The sequence below is a fragment of the Andrena cerasifolii genome, chromosome 11 (assembly GCF_050908995.1).
Source record: "Andrena cerasifolii isolate SP2316 chromosome 11, iyAndCera1_principal, whole genome shotgun sequence".
NCBI classification, from domain to species: domain Eukaryota; kingdom Metazoa; phylum Arthropoda; class Insecta; order Hymenoptera; family Andrenidae; genus Andrena; species Andrena cerasifolii.
The window spans coordinates 12,424,816-12,447,400 of NC_135128.1; the positions used below are offsets into that span (position 1 = coordinate 12,424,816).

Sequence of the window (22,585 nt, forward strand, 5' to 3'; positions counted from 1 at the left end):
ATAAATACGACAGCGATTTCAAGTGATGTATATGTAACGATAAAAGCATTAATTTAGTAAATGTTTACAATTCCCAGCAGTTCCTATGTCAATGTATGCCTAAAATGAATATAACCTAACCTCTCATCGTACGAAAATGCATACATTGACTGCATCACGCTTTTACTGTGGCATATTTATCCACCTAACGCTCCAGTTTTGCTATGATTCCACGTTGGCCGTCCTCCCGAGTAGGCGCCATCTCGTATTCACTATCTGAACTAAATTTGGGAATGCAATCACGGGCTTACGTTGTTTGTCGTTATATGAGCAAATTTTGAGCTGGGTGAGGTCTCATTCGAAAGAGGAAGGTTCTGTACAGCCCGCTCTGCTCATCGTTTGAGTCACAAAACTCTTTTAGTGACGTACAATTGCTTGGAATCTGCGAGTGAATTTCGCCCACTTTTTCTCTACTTTGGACACTCATATTATTACATATCAACACAATCTCTTTGAACCATGAGCAGTGCGGGCTGCATTCAACCTTCATCTTTCGAATGAGACCTCGGCCAGCCCAAAATTTGCTCATATATGGACAAACAACGTCAGCGCGCAAACCCATGTTTCGGGCCAGATTATGTCGGTATACAGAGCGCTGCATTACCCGTGTCTACCCCCTTAAAGGGGATTTTAGATGAAAGGAAAGAGTAAGTAAACAAAAACATATATGCTAGCAACTACAAACCTGGGCCTCACTTTTGCACCATAAACGCTTCTCATTTATCACTATTATTATTATTATTATTATTATCATATTCCATACCGACCGTGGTAAAGAAGAGCAGACACTAACGCTTTGCTAAAAAATAAAGACAGAATAGTAGAGAAAGAGCGGACGAAAAGAGTGCGAGAGCGAGAAGGAGCAAGTGACAAGGCAACCCGAAAGAGAAGCAAACTCTAGAGCGAGTGGGAAGGAGCAAACAGTGTGGGAAGCAATGAGAAAGAAGTGGTGGTGCAACGAGGAGCGCTACACGTCACGACATGCAACCGAGGAGGGGGAAGAGCGACAAGGACCGAGTGCTTAAATCGGGGCGGGAAGAAACGAGACTGCTGCGATAGGTGGTGCTAGTAACGGGAGAGGGTGGTGAACGCTGGTCCTCCGCTGTCGGTGAGCGCGGAATCGTGGAGTAGAGCGAGCCGACGACGCACCGTCCCGGTCGCGCTCCTCGTCGCGGTTCCTGTTCTGTACGCGCGGTCGTTCCGTTTGGGTTGAATGAACGAGGGTACCAAGTGCAAAGTGCCGATCGGCGACGCCTGCGTGTCTATGCGCGTGTGCTTCGACTCCCTGTGCTTCTCGTCGACGCAGCAGCGGCTCGCCGACGAGGAGGACGCGTCCCAGCTGCCGACGCACGGCGCCGTGGCCGTGGTCGCCGCCGGCCAGAGGGCCATCTCGAACGTCACCGGAGCGAACGCGATTACAGCTATGGGCACCCTCAGGGAGCTCCAGGAGTTGCTGCGCGTCAAGGACGAGAGGATCGCCGAGCTAGAGGCGATCCTCTGCCGTCGCGACGCCGAGATACAGGAGCTACGCAGCCACCTTGACAAGTTCCTCAGCGTGTTACCCTTCAAGTCACCCCTGACGCCGACCAAACCGCGGCCCAGGAAGCAGAGGGCCCAAGGGATCTCCGCGGAACCGCCACTCCAGGAGTTCGCGTCGCTGACGGTCGTCGACAAGAGCGACAGGTTGGTGTCTCAACACTCTCAACGCGGTCGCTTCTCGTCACTCCTATTCCACTCGTTAGCACGTTCACTGCCACGCGATCGCCCCACGTTTTTCTTCACTTGCATTTATTCAAATGCCTGTTATCTATAAAAAGAACTTAATGTCATTCCCAATGACAGCACTTTAGACTTTAGAGACTCAGATACCTAAGTGCTCAAAACATACGACATTAAGTTCACTATTAACCCCCATGGCAGTCAATGTGTTAACTCGCGCGCTATTTTACATGGTGTCGATATAACTCGACCCTACTGGGGTATCGAAGGTCGTCGCGACTGGAATACCTTTCCTTTTAACTACCACTGAACCATTCCCCGAAAATGAGGGGCTCGTCTCATCCACGTTTTAAATCCCACAAGTATGTCCTTTGGGCTGCAACTGGGGATCTAGGGGCGCCTCAGCTCCATTGAAAGCATTCTCGCTGTGATCACGAGAGATCTACCCCAAATGCAGATCAACGGAATGTGACTTAAATAAGAGAATTTTCATTTGCCTCGTAGAGGTGTGCAAAAGTCAAATTCCCCTTAGCCTGCCACACCAGAACAAGTCTAACGATCGCAGGTGGCAGTCGTCAACTATGACTCTCACGGATATGCCCCGAAATTGCATAGGACCCAGATCTTGGAATCCGTTAGAAATCTTTACGGCAAGAAGCTGCACTACTGTCACCAAAACGCACGATTAAAAGTACAGGCGAAAGTCTGAATGCTCTGATCTTTGGTTCGCTGCGACAATCAATATAGATATCTGTTGAACAGCGGGTCGGGCGCTCATCGGCGCGCGCATGCGCGCTAGAGTGTATGCGTGTTTACTCGCCAACGCGTTCGATTCGAACGCCGTGATTTAACTCAGCGCCCGCGACATGTGAAGATACGCGCGAAGAAATTCGCGGCGACGAATTCCAACCCGTTTTACAGGGTTAACGAGCTTTCGCGGAACGACGAGCCTTTCGTTTTGCCTGTGGTCTCTGCTTGTGCTAGGTCGGTGCACGTGGTGCATTGCCCTTTCAGTCGAACTTCGAAGGCATGCAAGTTTAGTACAGCATCATACATTTAATTGAAATGGTGTTCGTACGTTGTGGTTTAATGAACGGTAGAAGTTTTCGTCTTAAACGAATGTCAAACGCTTGTACTATACATAGATTGAAGCTGTTAAAATGTGTTGGTGAAAGATTCATGAAATAAAAGGAATGTAATGAAATTTTGTATTTTGAATTGATAAATTCTGTTGTCATCCTCCATGCAGGAAGCAGTGCTTTCACGGTTTTAGATAAAATATTGTCAATAATTTTCTTCAAAATGGCACTTTCAACGATTCCCTTTTGTAATATATTCCCATTGGCTTAATAAAAATTCAAAAGTCACCTTCTCCAAATACTGAATTCGTCTTTACCTCTGACTTTATACCGTCACTTCCCAATTCAGGTTAATATTTCACAAGACTCTGTATTAATGGGACTTTTCCATATTGATGGGGTGTCACGTGTTTTTAACGTGGTCTAGACCTCGTGCCTCGTCGCCATGCTTATTGTGACGAGCACACGCGTGCACACACTTTGCAGTGGCTGACCACCATGCGAACTACTAACCAGTGGTTTTCCATGACTTGCTATCAGTAACGCGGCCTTTCCTGCAGCGACTTCAGATAAATTTTCCTTCCTTTTGATTCACCGTTTCTAATCGTTGGCCAAAACGATCGAAAACTGCATGCTGTTTATAGTTCACTGAAAATGACTGCAGTTCACCCCTAACAGTCAGCCATTTTTTGCACCTCTTGATCAGAGATGATTGGGAAACCTGATTTCTTGGTCTAGTTTTTAATATTAATTTGACGTTACAATTTAATTTAACGAAGAATAGAACGTCTTCAGTGTTTTTGAGTGACTTGTGCATTTATTATCTACTTATCAGCGATTGTTCTTAAACTGGCGAATGCGAAGAATCATGTAATTTGTCTTTTCCTTTAAGTGGTTCACATTTAGTTTCGATGTTTATATTGACGCCCTTCATCGATTTTCGTTTACGATTGTAGTAATCTGCGCACGTGGCAGATTTTAACGCCTTTATAATCTTCATTGATAGCCAATATTTTCACACAGATAACCGACTAGATTGCTGCAACCAGTTTTCGAGATTCCTCGAATTGACACATCCTATTGAACTTTGGAGTCCTATTCGTTTTTGCGACTATTATTATTGCAAACCGGATGCTATAGTCCTAGAATATTTATCCAATGATAATCTGCAGATAAATTTTTGGCACGTGTTGAGAAATAAAATCGTTGACCATTTTTGTTTACGTGAATGTTGCAAATTAAAGTGGAAGGATAGGTTGGCCCGAACAATTGTGAATTTGTTGTAGAACAGAATCGGAAACACTTTATTCCGCGCTCAATGTGCAAATCGCCTGTTTCGTTATTTAACATTCTAAACGGCCGCCATATCCGAATAACAAAGCGACGTTAATGTATTACATGTTCGCTGCGTCGGGATCGATCGAGAAAAAAAAGCACGCAGGCAAATATGAATGCAGCGATAATAATAGATTATTCCTGTTTCGGCATTCAACGAATTCCAGAACCCGGTTTCCTCTACTAGTTTTTCCACTTAGTTCGATTTCACATCGATTACACGAGAAAGAAGTGCGTTATTCGCGTTCCAGATTTCCAAGAAGTATTTGTGCAATTAACCAAATCACGATAATCCATTGAAATTTATTAATTTTCTTTTCTTTCTTTACTATTTCGTTAAAACGTTTGCTTATCACGAGTATTTCCCTTCCCTGCAGATTATTTATTATTTGAAGGAATTTATAAAATACTCACTTAAACTATATTTCGATTGTAGTTCACTGTGTGCTTTGAAAATTTTTTAAAAATTCATAAATGAAGAGATTTCCGTTTCTTAATTTATGTTTGCATAGTTTTGTCTACCATAAAACACATTATTAACACGGAACTTGTTAACGAGTTTGACAAATAAGTTAGTCGTATTAGGTATGTTTGTAACATTTATGCAGATGAAACATGATTCATAGAATTTCGAGAGAAATATAGAATGACCCCTGCATCTCGGGATATGCAGATTTTAATGGCCGCTTGTTGGGCTATTTTTATAAGTCGACGCGGATGTGGTGTGTTCCGAAATACACTATAAAGTGCGCCACCATGACAGAAATAGAATCTTTATTCATTCCTTGAAGTACGAATTTGAATATTTAATTTCATGAAAAGTTCAATTTCCTTTTTGGTTTTCTTTAATTACATACACTATCAGAATAATGGTTGTTTCATTGTAAATTCATTTTAGATACGTATGAAACCTAAATAGAGTAAGTAGTCTTTCACTTTATCTGTAAAGTTATATCAGATGACGATACACCGTATCGTCGAGCACCCAATCGGATAGATATCTGCTGATAATAGTTTTACCTGTCATCTATATCTTACTGCGTGTGAATTGTAAATATATATAGTTACCAGTAACAACACTAACTTAGCACGTGCATTCTTATTGATAATATTAGTATAGGTATGAAATTAAAACGAATCATGTTTAAAACTTAATGTCACTTGTAGAGGGGGTTTATCAAAAGATAGCCAGTGATAAATCTATTGTAGTATTAAATTTAAAATTAGTTATACACATATGTAAATATGTAAATCTTTAAGGTTCTATTGAATACATTACTATAACAGAAACAGTAGAGTAAGATTTAACAATGTAACATTTAGCTTTTCGTGACACAAAGTATGAAACATAATTCTTCAGTAGATTAATGCAGTAACGTAGATATGTTTTGAAACGTACCATATTTTCACGTAATTAACGAGCAATAAAAGCAAACTTCATTGTGCCAGATAAATAATTCCTACATGGTATCCTGACGGCAGCTAGACTATAATCGAAGTTGCAAATCACCGCAACAAATAGCAAGATTTCACCATATTTCTGAAAACGCACTTTCACCGCGCTGAATTCTAATCGATTCTTATAAAACGAGGTAATCATTGTGTCGTAGCTCGACAGCCATTTTAACAAAAGCAGGTTATAAGAAGTTCCTCCCTGCTTGAAACGAGTTTTTCGAAATTGATTAAAATCTAATTGAGGAAAGAAATAAAAAATGCATGTGGGGAATATATTTTTATTTGTCGTCAACAAGTTTTTATAAAATAATTCGTGGTTGCTGAAATCATCACCAAATTTTCGGGCCCAATAATGAAATGTACCACCACTTCCCAAACAAAACAGCACAACGAACACAAGAATTTTAATTACGTTAAAAAAAAAATACACAATTGCATTTTGCAAGCGCAGCGTTACATTCAGCCATCATGCAACAGTCGAGCAGCAGACAACAGCAGACTGTCTCGATGCTTCGAAAAATCTTAATATACCCATTTCGTTCCGTAATTTTCATAGCGTTAGCGAGACGTGCGACGACTGGCGAAGATGCGTGGGCGTGTTGAAGCCGGCGCTTAGGCTGTCTCGCCAGCCTCACGGATTTACATTCCATATTCTAAGGCGGGCGCCCATGGTAGGCGTAGGCATTAGCTTTGGTAAATGTGACTCGCTGAATACGCTTCCCTCTTATCGTCGATACCAACGCTGCACGCTTGCGAAATTTAATGTTGCGTTTCGCCGTGCAGAATTGGACAAATTTTATTTCCATTCAGCTTGATTGCGCGTTGTGTGGGGCAGGAGATATTGTGAGAATGGAAAAATTACTTCGCTGCTTTTTGATGTACGACCGGCTCATTTGGTTATGGCTGCTCTGACACAACTGCATCACTTTGACACGTTAGCACACGTTTCGGGAATATTGCCACGATATTTCGTGAAAATAGTTTAGAGTAAATATTCCGGAATCACTGTTTACTTTTTTCGTGTACTTTTTAGTTCACTTTGGTAGTTTAAATGTGAGCTGTGCTTTTATTTAATTTTGCGTGGAAGACCATGGGTATTTGGTATGAAAATACTTGAAAATATATGGGCGACTTTTTTTTATCAAAATTTGAGTCGGAAGTATTATTGAACATCTATGTAGAGATGAGGGAGAGTAAGTTTCACGAAATGGCGACTTTGTATCTGAATAATGTATTACGAACTTGAGAATGTAGTTTTAATTGGATTTAATGTAAATTGATTTTAATTTATGTACTCTAAAACGCTGCTTCTTGCAGACCGAGACGGAGTCGGTGAACGATCGAAGGAAACTGCGTAGGATTCAAACTATCGGTGTAAAAATAACTTTTGCTTTCATTCGGTGTATTAGTAAACCCAAATCGACGGGTTTAGATTAAGCAACCTTTGGACGAAATAAATCTTCCGTAGTAAACTAATTTCTCCTACAGATATATGCGCATAATGTTATTTAAAATAGGAAGCATGAACGATTTTCAAAGCCATTTATGTACTACAATTACACAGTATTTCTATAATTTTGAAAACAGTACTAAAACTGACATTGAAATGTAAAATATGAAACTGTACAGAGTATCCCATATAAAATAGACCTGCAGCTAGCATGGTGCAAGGAAGAGTATCCTCTCTGCGTCACTTTTTCCAAAAATCACGCCAAAATATCGTAACTTGCACTGCTCTACACAGTGTAATGATTTCATCGCACAAAAAATAGTATACCCAATTTACTTATACTGCATAAAATTTCATCATTTAATCCTGTGCGGAAGATAAATAACACACGTGTTTCTGAACTAACATAAAAATATATACATTTTACGCTCGTGCGCGATAAAACACGTGGCCACCATACCCAACGCTTGAGAAGAACAGAAAAACCATAATAATACTAGATGGCATTCTACATCATACCACTGAAAGAAGCATCGCGACCCGACTGCCGCCATCTATTGACTAAATAAGAAAAACAATTGTGAAAACAATCTCCACAAATACTACTGACAATCAAAATTCTACTCTGACATGGATGAACCATGAAAACCTCGCCTGAAAGTGGAACTTATTAAGCAAATTTTTTCACAAAATTTTAACCAACAAATCCCACGCGTTTGATACACATTATACAGAATGTGCACTAAATGCGAGGGGCAAAATCGATGACTCGAACGTAGTGCAGTGGCCTTGCGAATGCATCGTTGTGATGGTCGTGCGCTAAAGCTGGCGCTAGACTTCCACTCTCATCAGAGGTTCACATTCCACTTTCTAAGACTGGCGCCCATTGGTAGGCGTTGCATTAGCCCCGCGAGCACGATACGTTTCGTTGCACCTCCATGTCCGCCGCAGTCTCACTCAACAGCCTCAAACTCGCCAGTAATATTGCGAAACAGATTTTCCTTCCAACAGACGCTATTGTTTTCCTCGGCCTCTTTATTCTTTCCCTTTTCCGTCGAAATGTGGCTGCGATAAGAACTAGCGCGTGGTGACACTAGGCGAGCAACAGCGTAACCAAACCGCGCTTGTGCCCTACACTCACGGAGGGTTTCGATGGGAAGAGGGAAATATGGTGTCGTGAGAGGAAACAGCTACTTTTGTCTTCATTCCCTCTATTCTGTGGCTTATTCGGTAGGGAGTATGGTTTCTGTTTTTCTCACTTTTCAGGAAGATAGATAAATGTAAAGACAGCGAAGAATTCTTTCAATTATTTTCGTTTTAAGTGCTTCAATTGTTTGGCAACTAGTAATATGTATGTACAAATGTTTGTTTAGGTGGTATTTATATACGAATACATAGCTATGTCCTTGTACTGAAATAATAGATGGTCATCTAATGCATAGCATATCCGCTATTTTCTTTAGTTGCTTACCACTTAGGGAATAAAGCCTATAACATACATTGCTTTGAATATTTTTGCTTCACTTATAGTCTCGACTTTAGATTCACACTCCAAACCAGTAACGTGGGATTAAAAATCAACTCGTATAAGATGCAGCGATACGTAATTAAATATGACACGGGAATAAGTGCAGATTATGTGTAATTACGATGCAAATGCGGAGGGCAACTGAATTTAATCTTGACAAATGGAATTACTTAGTTGCACCTACTTACATTTATATTCTTATATTATTCATTAATTTTCTTATATTATGCATTACTTATCACTCAATCTTACTTCCTCCGATTCAGTATGATTATTCCTCATTAACACCTCCCGCAAAAGTACACAAATCTTCCTCCATTGCTAATTAAGCGTACGAAACAGAAGGTAACACCCAGGGTACGTAATTTGTTTGCATATTTCTTTTAAAAAGTCGCTACTGTTTGCTAATTAGTGCTGTCAATTGGTAGACCTTGAACCAGACGACATTGTAGCAATGAAACGTGGTCGCTCGTTAGCCGGAAAGTACTTATATTCCAAGCGCCGCGATTAAGATTCGACTCGCATTTTGACACTGAGTGTTACACGATCGAAACCCAGGTCAGGATCGGGCGCTAATTTTAGAGTTCACCTGTTTCGTTATGCGAGCCTTTTGTCATGGAGCAACGTACGCTACACGACTGTCTCTGTTGTTTTAGTGCGCCCCGCAGGGCGTGGTTTCAATGCACGGTGAGAACTTTTTGAAATGCCGCGCGCACCGGATAATTAACGCACCCCAATCAACATCGCAATTTGTACGGAGGAGTTGAAAGTCGAAAGGAATTTTTTTTTAAATTTTCATTAGCAGCCTCACCGTGATAACGATTCCCAAGGCATAACTGATCTCTGAAGGGATAAACCAAGTGGTAATTAAATTCCCTCAACATTGCAAAAGCAACATTATGCGGCGCTAAATAATTCAGTGAAAGCTTTGAGCGAATTTTATGTCAAACAAGTGACGACTGACTCCACTTTCTTCTGCCACCTGTATGCAGCAAACCAGCCACTGTTGGAACCACGAACTCCAAATATTGATTCTCTTTGAAGAGATCCTACCGCCGTGACGCGTTACGAGCCGCAACAATGACTCGATTTTATTGTATTAAAATGGCCCTTGCTTTATTTTAAGCCCGGCTAGGCAGCTTGTCGCGCTGTTGGGAGCATTGTGAAAGATAATACCTTTCGGGTTTGTCGACTGCAGACGGCATACACGAGATTGACGTCATCGTTACGCGCCGTTGGTGCGCTAACGATCGTTTTCATAAAATCGCGCGCGCGTCCCGTGCAAAACGACCACGCATGCCCTGCAGGAAGTTGCCTTCGAAAGGTTCGCACCCGAGGCCGAATCCTCAAGGTCGTTGCACCGAGAATGCAAGCCGCTGCCTGCACTTGACGCGTACTATACAGGGTGTCCCATAGCACGTTGCTGACAAAAATATCCGTCCACCCCATATATAATATAATTTGCATATAATCGATGTTAAAGTTAGAATTACCAAATGTAATTCCACAGTAGCATATAATACATTGGTTACTATTGTTACAGCATCAATATTCACTAATTTGTTTGCAAATGCTGTGGGTGGATACTTTTGTCATTAACTGTAGCTTCGTCCTTTGCACTTCTTGCCGATACTCTATCTATATACTGATATTATTAGACCTTGTAAAAGTGGAAGACTTTGTCATTTGTGGAATTAAATGAACTATAAATTTTGAAAGCACGAATCTTATGAAAGGAAGAATCGTATTAAAACAGAGAATCCACGATACACGCAGTATCGCAAAGTTTTATGCAAATACCAACAGGATTACACCCAAGCTATTATTTCCCAGAGGCTCTTAATACTGATTAGATAGTAGCTAGAGAAGCGCACAGTACACCTTGGAATCGTCCAACGTTGAACAAAATATTATTACACTTCTAATATGAACTTACTTTTCTTGCAATGAAACCAGTAGAAATTTCCGTAGAAATTTTTCAATACAAACTTTCCAAAGATCACAATTTCAATTACACGTTGAAAAATTTGTGCTCCAATTTTCTCAATTAAGAATTACGAATCACCATAATCTCTCGTTTTAAGTTCCCTCTGCTTCTGTGTAATTCGCGAAGCCCACTCACATCGTTGCAACGATCACGATTTCATTTACGGCACGAGGCGATTTGTCGAAAAATGGGACGGGTTGTAAAGTTGCCGAGGTGAGGTAGAAGGTGATTCGAGCACCTGCTACGACGTCCCATGGCGCTGCCGTGGATCCCATAGACCGGTCGCGGCTAGCTCCCTCTTCGTTCCCCATGCGTTCTCTTCTATTTCTTCACCACGCTTGAAACTCGTTCCTCGATAACACAAGCGGATCTTTAATGACCTCATTCAATGCACCAGGTATCGACTGTGTCTTCCACTCGGGACCACGGATAAATACGTGAAAATTTTCGAACAACTTTCACCACCTCCAAGCACCATCATATTATCGTTCAAGATTTTTTATTGCATTCCAAATAAAGGAGAGGCATAAAAACGTTTAATATTTTTAAGAATTCCATGGATACTTTTCGATGAATATATTTTCGAAGAGTATCTATTTGTTGAACTCCCTTGTCGTTCACATAATACACAATTAACACGTCTTCTTGGTATACGCATGGAATCGTAATATTTTAGCACCGGCTATTATTTTATCGCTCTCCGGAGCTCCAGGGCTGCTCGAATTACCACAGCTTTCGTCCATTTATTTTACTTCGCCTCCATTTATTTTACTATCTCAGCACTGTTCCATTTCGGCTAAAATTGGAGGCGCTCTTGAAGAAACATCCAGCGACAACACTTCTAAAATAGGCCCATCCATTTCAATAATGCAATCAATCTTTGCGCCAGGAACCAGCAGGATTTCATTGACTCAATCAGGGACAAATGAAAACAACTTATAGGTTATGCTCGATCGATGAATGAATCCTTATCCCTTCGAAGAATTATTTGTTCTTTCAATTACTTAATTTCTTTATTAAAATCACTTAACTCTCGTTCACTTCGTCACTTAAATTTTGTTCCCGCTGCAATATCAACTGAAACGCTTCCTTCTCATAATTACAAAACCATTATTTAGCACCGAGCTCCTTGGGTACTTCCACTGCACAATTATCTGTTCGCAGAAGGCGAATAATAATTATTCACTTAAGGATGCATCGCTTGCAATTGACTGTAACGTTGCTGCATATTTGTAATGAACCAGATGAAAGATGCGTCTCGTAGTGTAATTCATTAAATCGTGTGTGGCGCGTAGGTTCATTCTGAATACGCAAATGTAGATACGGTTACACGAGTTGTATCCTTTCCTGCAACCCAAGACCAGGAAAATCGTGCGCGAGTGTTTTACGAGCACTTCTGAAACGCGCAGTCACCATGTTCTAATAATACATCCAAGAAAGAACCACGTAGCGTAGCGTTACATATTCGCGGAACACTTGATACTTGTAACAGCAGCGGACAACGTATTTACGCCCGTTGCTGCAACAACGTATTATTCTGTTGCAATAATTAATGACCGTAAAGCAAATAAAAAGCGCGTGACAAAAGGCATTTTGTCAGTTGATAGCGTCCATGAATGTATGATGCTGATAATTCTTCATTTATTTTCTGCAGTCACTTGACAGACCCGGAGATTAAATTAATTTTGTTGCACTAGACGATGTAGAAGTAAAGTTTCGTAAAAAAAATATTGATTGTCCCGGGGGATGATAGGGCAAACTGATTAAATTGAAGAAAGAAAGAATGGCGCAGAAAATCTAGTGAAATCTGCAGATATTTCAGCATTTATCAAGGTTCACGTTTTATAAATAGATTAGTAGTTTGCTGATGACCTGTGAAGTGATGCTTACGACATAAAGAAATGTAGATTTTTAAGTTTGATACTCTCAGGCTTAAAGGTCAACTGCAAAATCAGAGTTCAGAAGATATCTGCCGGGAAATCTCGAGAAAGATGTGAAAGCAGTTACATATGGCCGTCTTAGTAACTATGCCGTATTAGTTATAATGTTGTGGTTTAGAACGTTATGCAAACATGAAATTTAATCAAAATTCAATGTTACATTTTGAATAAACGCATCTGGTGATTACTGAATACTTATGGAGACTTAAATGTCACTGCAGTTTTTTCAATGCATGACTGCTGTCAGCTGCATTTATAACAATGGTAAAAACATATTGAGCATTACCTACAATTGGGAAATTTGGAAGCCATTAGTTCAGTAAAATAAAACTTGCAATAATTGGTAACTTAAGATGTTAAGAAATTTATATAAAATAGAGGTGATCCAATTGAATTTTCAGAGACTAAAAAAATACCTAATTAACATATTTCGAACAATCAACGATGAAATCCAATAGTCTTAATTACGATTTCCTATTCACATATCGATGACTTAGTGCACAAATATTGTATGTCCAGTTTTAGCGGTTTCGAAAAAAAAACAGATTTAAACATGCAGTAGTACATAAATTTCAGGGGCATACAATGAAGAAAAATATTATTTTTGACAAATTTATGAAGTAGATACGAATGTGATTTTTATACAGCAGAAAGAAACAGTCAAGAACTATTCGTTGCATATAAAAACTCAAATGTCACAAAAGGTGGACATATTACAATATTAATTTTGCACTAAGCCATCGATATGAATGTATACATATATCGAGGGCCTAAGGGACTGACACTTCAAAGTTCAAACTCAATTTTTTCGAAACAAGTTAGCATATCCCATGCATTTAGTACATTATGAAAATTTGATCGAAATCGTTAACCCAGGCCAGCTTCGTGCATTCTTCTTGCCAGGCAGCAAGAAAGTGCAAGGTATCGAAAAGTTGCCCACGTATGGCAGAATGTTTACAGACACTTAAGTATCATCACGTTCGAAGAGTACTGCCAAACAAGGCGCAAAAAGATTTGTATGCCGTCGCGTGGCTTCCTCCTCCGGTTCTAGTCAGCCGGGACAGCTCCCACGGAGGAACTCCCAGAATTTATATGGAAGTAGCCATCGATGCTTGTAAATAATCTGCCCTCTGACGTCTGAGATTAAACCGCGATAATTGGACTATCGTCGACGAGCATTTTATGTATACCTGACTGAGTTTATTTATCGGTGCACGTACGTGTGCACGCGCTACCACGCGGTATGGTGCGACATGAATCACGCAAGTCTATTATCCTCCTCTCTGTGGAACGTCCCCCACCCCTTCGATAATGCCAGTGGGCCTGAAAATAGCCTGCCCGTCACGGCTACTGACGACATCGTATGCCCAATGTGGGCCCATCGTTCGGAACAGACCGATCCCCGTGGTCGATTAAATCTTGAATTCCTTTGTAAATCATTGCAGAATGCTTTATTGGGTTCCTTGATTATTAGAAACATTTTATTTGCAGTTATTTTCAATTTGGCTACTCCAGTTTTTAATTCATAATTGGGCCAAGTTATGCAGAAAGCTACCAACCCACAATGATTTGAAATTGAGTAAATTTAGTTTCAAGATTTTAATTGTTGGAGAAATGTAGTGTTATTTCTATTGGGTATATTTGATTTCTTGTTATTGTTTTACCATGCTTCTTAATGGGTTATTTAATAGGTTTTGTTTTTTGAGCCTAAAATGGAACTATGGCTTGGTAGGTTTAATAATTTTATAATGTAAGAGTTGTTCTATGGGTTGGTAATTTTTGCAAAAGAATGACACTTGTTTCGAAATTGTACTTTTTGTAGAGGTAACTAGAGAATTAGAAGCACTCTATTTGTAAATCATGGATTTAAGAGTGGAGGAATGGGGGATTGAGTTAGGTTAATTTAGCTTTTTGAAGATCGCCGGTGTAACCTTAGTGGTGTAAGCTGTCTGGTTGGAAATACTAAATTACACGTCCAGGCAAATGTGAGTTTCCCTTCAATTTGCCAGTCAAGTTGGAGAATCAATTGTCCCTCTACCTTCCAATCACTGAGGAATCATGTAGAGTAAATCTTCCGTTTCAGCATTGCGATTCATAATGATTGCTCGTCACAGTCGAGTTGGAATTACGTCCCTAACGGGAAGTACGACTAGAATCTGATCCCTAATTAGAAACGCGCGTCTGCTTTTGTGCTCCATTGCCGGTAAATCAAGTCCTCGGGCCAGTAAACAGCGTTTCTAGTTATGAAATAGGGTAAACAATACGATTTATGTTACAAGCAAGCTATACCTCACAACCGCATTCGCGCGTTGCACGGAGTCTAAAAATAATTTGGAGAATACAGGGATTAAGATAAAGTGTAGCTCTGCTCTGTCATCGATTCGCAAAGAATCTTTAGGTTCTATATAGTTCTTCATTCTTCTAGTTTCTAAAGAATGCATAGGGAATAAATTTTATTTTAGTCCGAATATTGCCATCGCTCTTGGAGACAGTTGCCCAATTAATTTTCTAACAGTTTTCCTTGAATTTAATTTTCAAAACTACTGATTGCCCATCGACTATATAAACCTGTCCCTTCATTCGTTGTCTACACTATTTAGCATTATCTGAAGCTTGCAAAACCGACGACGAGCCGTTCATTAACATTTCCCACGTCAAATGCCAAGGTAATATTACATATGTATACCCATGGCTGCAAAATATCCGAGTTCATATAGAAAATGAACTTGTACAATTTTTCATCATTAAAATAGATCCCCACGATCAAACTACAAGAATAAAACTCAAGATCTCTCACCCAATTTCAAGGAACACCCAACAAGCAGATACTTCATACGCTACAATGTAATAACAGTAGCTCAATTCGCTTAAACGTCCCGATAGCAATCTTTTCGCATAAATTCGACGTAGCGGGCTGGTTCCAGTTCCCATTTAAGGAATTCCGTTACACAATTCTCATCCCGAGGAACGCGCGACAGAGGCGTCCAGCTATAATTCAGACGTTCCGCAAATTCCAGGGAAAAAGGAGATACGAGCTTCGTAGGGGCGTTCAAATTCGAGGCCTCTGCGTCGCGTTTCCTAATCGTCGAATTAACCTCGCGTTGAGTTTCCTTTTCGTCGTCGACGTTATTGGGGCTAATAAGTCCATCGGTCAGCATCGAACGGGACACACGTCGAGCGCAACGAGCTTAACGTGCCAGTGATTTACCGGCCATAAAGTTTGGGTATTCTGTTTTTGCCACCTCCCACCTTATCCACGGCAAAAAGACGACTCCTCTCGTTGTAGACGCAGCTTTCGCCGCGGCTGCAGTTTCCATGGGAGCGACGGAGCGAGGCGGGGGGAGGAGGCGGAGGAGAGGGGGGGAGGGGAGCAGAGGACCGCGCGAGACTTCTGGCCCACTTGCCGTGACTTGACTCGAGTCGACTCGTTGCACTCGACTCGTCTGTAGAAACCAGTGGAGTGACGTCATGCATAATTAGTTCTTTGATTCTCTCTCTCCCTCTCCCCCCCTCCCTGCCCCGCCAACTCCTTTTTCCCCTCCGCCCGTCCCCGTGCCCTCCCCTGCTCCTCAGTGTCGCTTCTATTCCAACGAGCCTGTCGTTCGTCTTCAGTGATGTAATTGAATCAGTCTGAAAGATTAGCAGTTTTAGGTTCTGATAACGGGCAGTTGCATAATCGACGTCGCTCCTCTGTCTAGCGCTCTGTATATTTCAAGAATTCAAGGAATCAGTGGCATTCAAAAACTGGCAATTGCATGACAATTCTCGCACGGAAAGATTCCAGCGAGCCTCTAGGGCAGTTGAGGGTCCCCAGCGTCTGGATCCCAAACCAGATACTCCATTTTCATGAATTCCCTAGCATTTAACGCTATTTACATGTGCATACCTACTGTTATCGAGGTGCTGCATAGAATCGCATAAGACGCGACATATTCTGTTCGTCGTTGGCAATGTCACAGATAATGGAGCAACGTTACCCTCGAAAATGCAGGGTGCACGTGATTCAGTAATGGTGGACGTAGAATGTAAAGGCAGACAGCGGAGCCTGAGCCTTTGTTCGGCCAGTCCCCATTGATCACGGCGCAGGCAGAGAGTTAATTAAACAGGTGTTTTTCCAAGTGCCTACTAAAATGCCATCCGGTTACGCTACTGCCTGTACCACTCTCGATCTCTCTTTTCTCTTTCCCTCGACGGTGTTCCCTCTGTCGGTCTCCCTCCGAGTCTCTCTCTTTTCCTCTCTCTTTCTCTGCCCGTCGTTCCTCCCGCGCTTATCTTGCCGCGGCTAAAAATAGACCCTGTCACGGCCATCGGCGACATTTTAAAAAGTTAAAGCCGCACACAGGCGGTCGGACGGCGAGCTTCGAACCGAGCGAGCCAACGAGCGAATTAGCGCCTCCCGGAGATAACTCGGCTTGGTCAGTGGCGCCTTCTCGCGACTTCCTTTCACCTTCTGCCTCCACCTGTTCCCTGTCGGTATCGAGCTTCGTCGCTCCGTAAGATGGGCGACTGTGTTCAGCGACCCCTTTGAACCGGGCACTGGGCTTCGGGAGCTCGAGTCACTTCTGAAATTAATAAAAAAAATCCAATTTTGTATGGAATGTTATTTAAGTCTCAACCAGTGTTGAATATTAATTGATGTTGAAAGCTTTGGTGAGCTGGAATCTTTCGAGGGTTTTTGGAAGTTCTGGGATGTGGTAATGCAGGTTTTCGTGTGTTCCGAAAGTAATGGAATCTTTTAGGATTATTTTACTCGATGTATGATAAGTTGACGATGTAAAGTTGATAATGGGAATATGTTTGTGAGGTTAGAAACTGAATTGGAGGAGGGTACTTCATGTATGTTAGAAATATTTATCGTTGCAAAGCGTTATGCGTTGACTGGGAAACCAAAGACGTATGTAGGGAGACTAGAGACTTATTGAAACATTTGATATTCGTCAAAGTTTTTAAAGTTAGGTATTTATGAGAATATGAAACAGATCGATGATTGAAGTGTTTGAAAATGCGCTAGAGAACGAAATAAACACAATCTCTTATTCTATGTATTTTCAACAAGGAAATAGAAATTTTGCTTTTGGGTTTTTGTAATAATTTTGAGTTTTGCAATTTTTATAACAAGCCAGACTATTATAACCTAAAGATCGTTCCAATATTATTTATTGCGAATATGTTGTTTAAAGAACACACTAATAGAAGTTCATATTATAAAGGGATCAGTAAAAACTCGTATTGCTTAAGGTTTTAAAACACAACGAGAGTTATAAATTATAGTTATCAGTTTCATCAGATGTAGAGTAAGCTGGTAATGATTCATATCGATTGTTCTTAGCTGTTGATGCTAAATTTATCAATACACTACCGATATATAGAGCGATTTTCTATTGGCGATAAAATTCCACGAGATAACGTGTTGACAAATCCTTATCGATCGAAATGTTCTACACCAAAGATACTACCTTTGTTTCGTAACAATTCCTTGCACAAACGTGCATACGTTTCGTAATGATCGAAATGTCTGAATTTATATTTGTTACACGTTTAATCTGTATTTTCCCAATATTACAATATCAGAGTCTATACTTTATTGCTTAATGCGTGTACATCCATTGCATTTGTATAAATATTTAAAAGAAAAAGAGCCACATGAATTTCAGTTCATTATAAAATCTCACCAAAGCGTAGCCTCCACTATTTTGAGCTACGTGTAATTCCCATAATTCCCATAATTCCCATAACTCTGCACCCGATTTCTTCCATATCTACAGATTGAACCCAAAGATTTGTTTCTGTCTACATGCATCGAAACACGATTCACCAGAAAATTCTAAATACTTTAACCTGCAGTGATCTATGATGCAAATAGTCGGACCCCCCTCGATCGAAGGTCCACCATGGATGGAAAGAGAGTTGCCATTGTAATTCTTGACGAACTGGCAATATAGTAGTTCGCAATGAATGTGGGCCCACGATCCACACGTTCGTGTGTACACAGAAAAAAGAGCGTATTTACCTTCAGGTAAAAGAGATTTCGTAATTCCTGCCGAATCGAGGTAATACATGGCCCCAGGCACCCCAGAGATTATCCCCACCACAGAGACATTAGTAAAAGTGATACACGTAAATAGAACAGCTTCCTTTCTCCCACCCACGTGAATCGTCGAACGTTGCATAACCATATTCCCAGAGCTATTACCAAGGAGCACAGGTAAATTTTGTTCGCGACGGCTCCCTTTCGACCTTGCATCGCAAATCGTGTCTCCGCCTCGGCACGCTTACGCGACCGTCCACGTGTCTGGCATCGCCTAATTTCCGACTCGCCGCATAAAATTCGACGTAATTTTAGTTCGAAACTGGATTACGGTCTTGGGACACGCGGTGGATGTTGGCAGGATAAATTTGTAAGAGTATGCGAAGAACAAGGGCTGCTAAACATGAGGATTCCGCTGCCACCAAGAGACGTTACGAAGTTAAAGTCGGTTATTATAAGTATTCCAAGGTTACTGGAGTAATGTGTCTTTTAATAGCTATAATTGTATGCACAAACATTTTAGAATCGTGCTAATATGAGATAACAATATTAAATGTGAGAAACTTTGAGGAAATTATGCGTGCTCGAGTAAGTGCAATGCAAGTAGGTATCTGTATTATATGAAGAGCATTATTCGTGCCAAAATAATGAATAAATTATATTATATGATAACCCTCCTTTTTTTAATAATAAACAGATTTCAAAATAAAAAGAGACATGATGGTGCGCAAAGGAAGAATGCAATGCGCGCGTAACCCCAATTGCGATATCGTTTTCGAATGCAATGAACTTTAATTTTCAAGAACAAATTGATTCGTACGGTCAACAGATATTCACGGCTACCGTGACGAAACGGCTCGTGTCGTCGCGTTGTCATAAAAGCAGCTCGTTTTCATTAAAGTTTTATCGCGTGTACGCGCTAGTACGTGCTGATACAAATCGGTGCTGTGCTCTGTTCGATTCATGTTCTTTGATAAAAGGTTCGTACACGTGCAACTTGATTTTTTCTATTCAGTTTGTACTCAACGAGTGAAAGTTATGTGCTGTTTTGTCCCTAAAATGGTATGTTATCGTGTTATCCACAAACTCGCCTGTTGGTCTGTTTAGGACAAATTTAGGATTTCAAAAAACTAAATGTGATCCATTGCAATTTTTTTTCTGCCATCAGTTATAGCAATCAGCCCTTTAAAATTACAAAAAAAAAGTGAATCGAAGTCCTCGAGTGGTTTAACCACTCCATATTAATATTTACTCCATCATGGCCCTCGATAAAAGCCGAAACGTTGATGCCATAATATAAATTCTTTCTTTGGTTCGAATCGAATAGCCTGATTCAACCTTGGCGCTCAATTAAAACGTTTTTCGTCGTAGTGGCGTAGCAAGGGAAGCGGCGGAATAAAAGAGCCGAATGACATACATTTCAGCTCGCTATACATTCATTCTTCGATGACGAATTTGTAAAACGACCAAATATTCGTGTCTATTGATAAACGCGCCTCGATATCAATGAAGTTTTCTATCGCATTTCGCGATCAACCATCCGTCACGATCGCTTGATCTTATCAGGCGGCATTCTAAATCAAGTCGAAAAATGCATTCCATTGCTTCTGATAATTTCGGTGGCTTTTTCGTAATCGATAATGGCCATTTACATAAGTATGAGTGACGATTAACGAGGGATTTCTTGTGATTTGTTTGAAGATTCTTTGGGATCAATTTTTGAAGCGACGAATTGACGACAATATTTCGTAGAAGTTTCAATTAAACTTTCTAATTCAGGTCTCGTAGGAATTAATTCTGTTGGCAGAGATTTAAGAGACAAGAAAGAAAGTCTTTAGTATTCGAGGCATCCTTGTTTTTCGATCGAGTTTTGTGCTTTTAATGACTACACCAATGCCTCATCGCGGTGGATCTGTGACGTATTCGAGATCTTTAACCGTTTTATATTGATGGGCCACGCCTCCTCGATTCAACAGTCGACAAAGTAAAATCGACGAGCCACGTCATTATATTCTTAGCCATTCGACAAAATGACAGTTTCGCGTTGGTAAATTAACAGAAGAAAAATGATCGTGAAACGAAATTTCCATCTACTTCGACGATTTCAGTCGGCGTGGGTAATGGTGCTGCCACCTATCGCATTTCAGACGAAAACCGCAGACAAGATCAATTACTCTACCATGATTACAAAAATACGTAATTCCGTCAAAAGTATCTACAATAATCTTGACATCTCAGAAAGAATATTTTATGCCCAAATTTGGTGAAAATATTTATTTCCTTGAATTGTAATTCCAATACTTCCTTTTAAATGGTGGGAAACTATCACAGTACTACTATCAAATTCTTCCATATGTTTGCCAACGAAAATATCCAAGTTTTATTTTGAAAAACTTCAAACAAAGTAGCTAGGCAGACAGCAGCTACTAAAATATTATTTTCCCATTCTCCAAACTGAAAATTCTCCCCAAAAACTGCCACCTGCTATAGAAGCCCCAACCCAACTTTGCACTAACAATCATTGCTTTAACATCACCCTTCCAGGCCAATCCAAAAACACACCCCAAGGAGCACAAATAAAAACCTCGTAACAAGTGAAGCAGTCCCCCCCTCCCCATTGAACCCCGATACAACTTATCGAGAAGTTCACTGGAAATCACCAAGACTATACCAACTGTCATCATCACGGCCAGCCATCTCCTCTACGTTGCAAAAGCATCTCTGATAGTCAGCAATCGCGGACACGTATCGCGCATGCGACATTGCGTTCCGCTTGGAATTCGCAACGCTCATTGGGCAAGCCCTCCGTTAACGAAGCGCAGCTTACAAAACGGACGCGGGATTTTCGCTAAATTCGAGTCCACCTATCTGTCCGCGGGTATTATCGCGATTGCGAAACGGAAACACTGGGGGTTTCGTTGTACGCGGCTTAAATAATTCAAACGAGACGGTCCCACAATGGACTCGTCGAAGCATCGTGTGTACGTACAGGCCAACACACGAATTCCACGTTGTGTTGTACCGCGATGATAGGTACACCTTTAAAAAGTGAGGCGAGGTCTCGCTTCGAAGCTACGTGCATCCTCGAGAAGATTGATAGTGGCGGGTTGTGAGCTACGAATGGACGAAAGTAGCAGGAACAGTGTTATGGCCGTGTTTCGTGCTTTTATCTGCGACTGTAAATTGGGCGCTCTGGGCTCGTGCTGAGTTGTCATGTTTGTAATTTTGGTGGGAGATTGAAGCACAGGCGTTTTGCAACCGTGAAGGGGGATTGGGTGACTATACAGGGCGTTTTATAACATACGAGCGTGACCTCGGGTATTAATTAAGCACAGAGATACTGGAGAAAGGTTTATATGAACGTTTGTTTTATATACTTTTGAATTCGAGTTGTAGAGGATTTTGTGTTTACCTCCAAACTGAGTGCATGGTTAAAATGTAGGAATTAAGTGAGTAAGTGACTGGACGGGTATTGAAGGCCCAGATGGAAGCTACTCGAGCTTCTGCGAGGGCGCTGCAATCGTACGTTTAGCTTTTAATGGTACTAGGCAGTCGTTTTTGTGGGAAATTGGTTGAAACTGCAAAAAAATGAAACTTTTTTAAAAAACCTCTTTAATGATCCATCTGTAGTGTCATCTATAATGTATATTTTTGCGAAAGAAACATGTTTTTTTTAAAGCTTATGATATTAACAAACATTATGTCAAAGAACAAGACTCAGCTTCAATTCATTTCTTTGTAATTGATTGAAAAAAAAATGCTTCATGTTCGACAAAAACGACTGCCTAGTGCCTAGTACCCTTGGGAACTTGAAACAAAGTGAGATAGAATGAATGTTTGCATGAACTTTTTCAATATTTTTGTCGGCTTGATTTATCACCGAAATTATGTCCAAATGTTATGAAACACCGTCACGAAGTTATTGATGTGCCTCATTCTACGTTTTGGAACTTTGCCCGCTTCTGTTGATGGGTTTTGGCGATTAACTAGGGTACATTGAAGAATGGGGGAAATATTCACAAGCA

At 40.8% G+C, this 22,585-nt stretch overlaps 1 protein-coding gene across 1 annotated transcript in view; it reads left to right on the plus strand.

Moving 5' to 3' along the window:
* Window positions 1-1,120: 1,120 nt before the first annotated feature.
* The window catches only part of For (cGMP-dependent protein kinase for), a 58,734-nt gene continuing 37,269 nt past the window's right edge, over window positions 1,121-22,585 (plus strand). Inside the window, exon 1 of the mRNA XM_076823006.1 lies at window positions 1,121-1,722. Within this exon, the coding sequence (XP_076679121.1) occupies window positions 1,253-1,722 (470 nt within the window). The 5' untranslated portion in view covers window positions 1,121-1,252. The remainder of the gene's footprint in view (window positions 1,723-22,585) is intronic.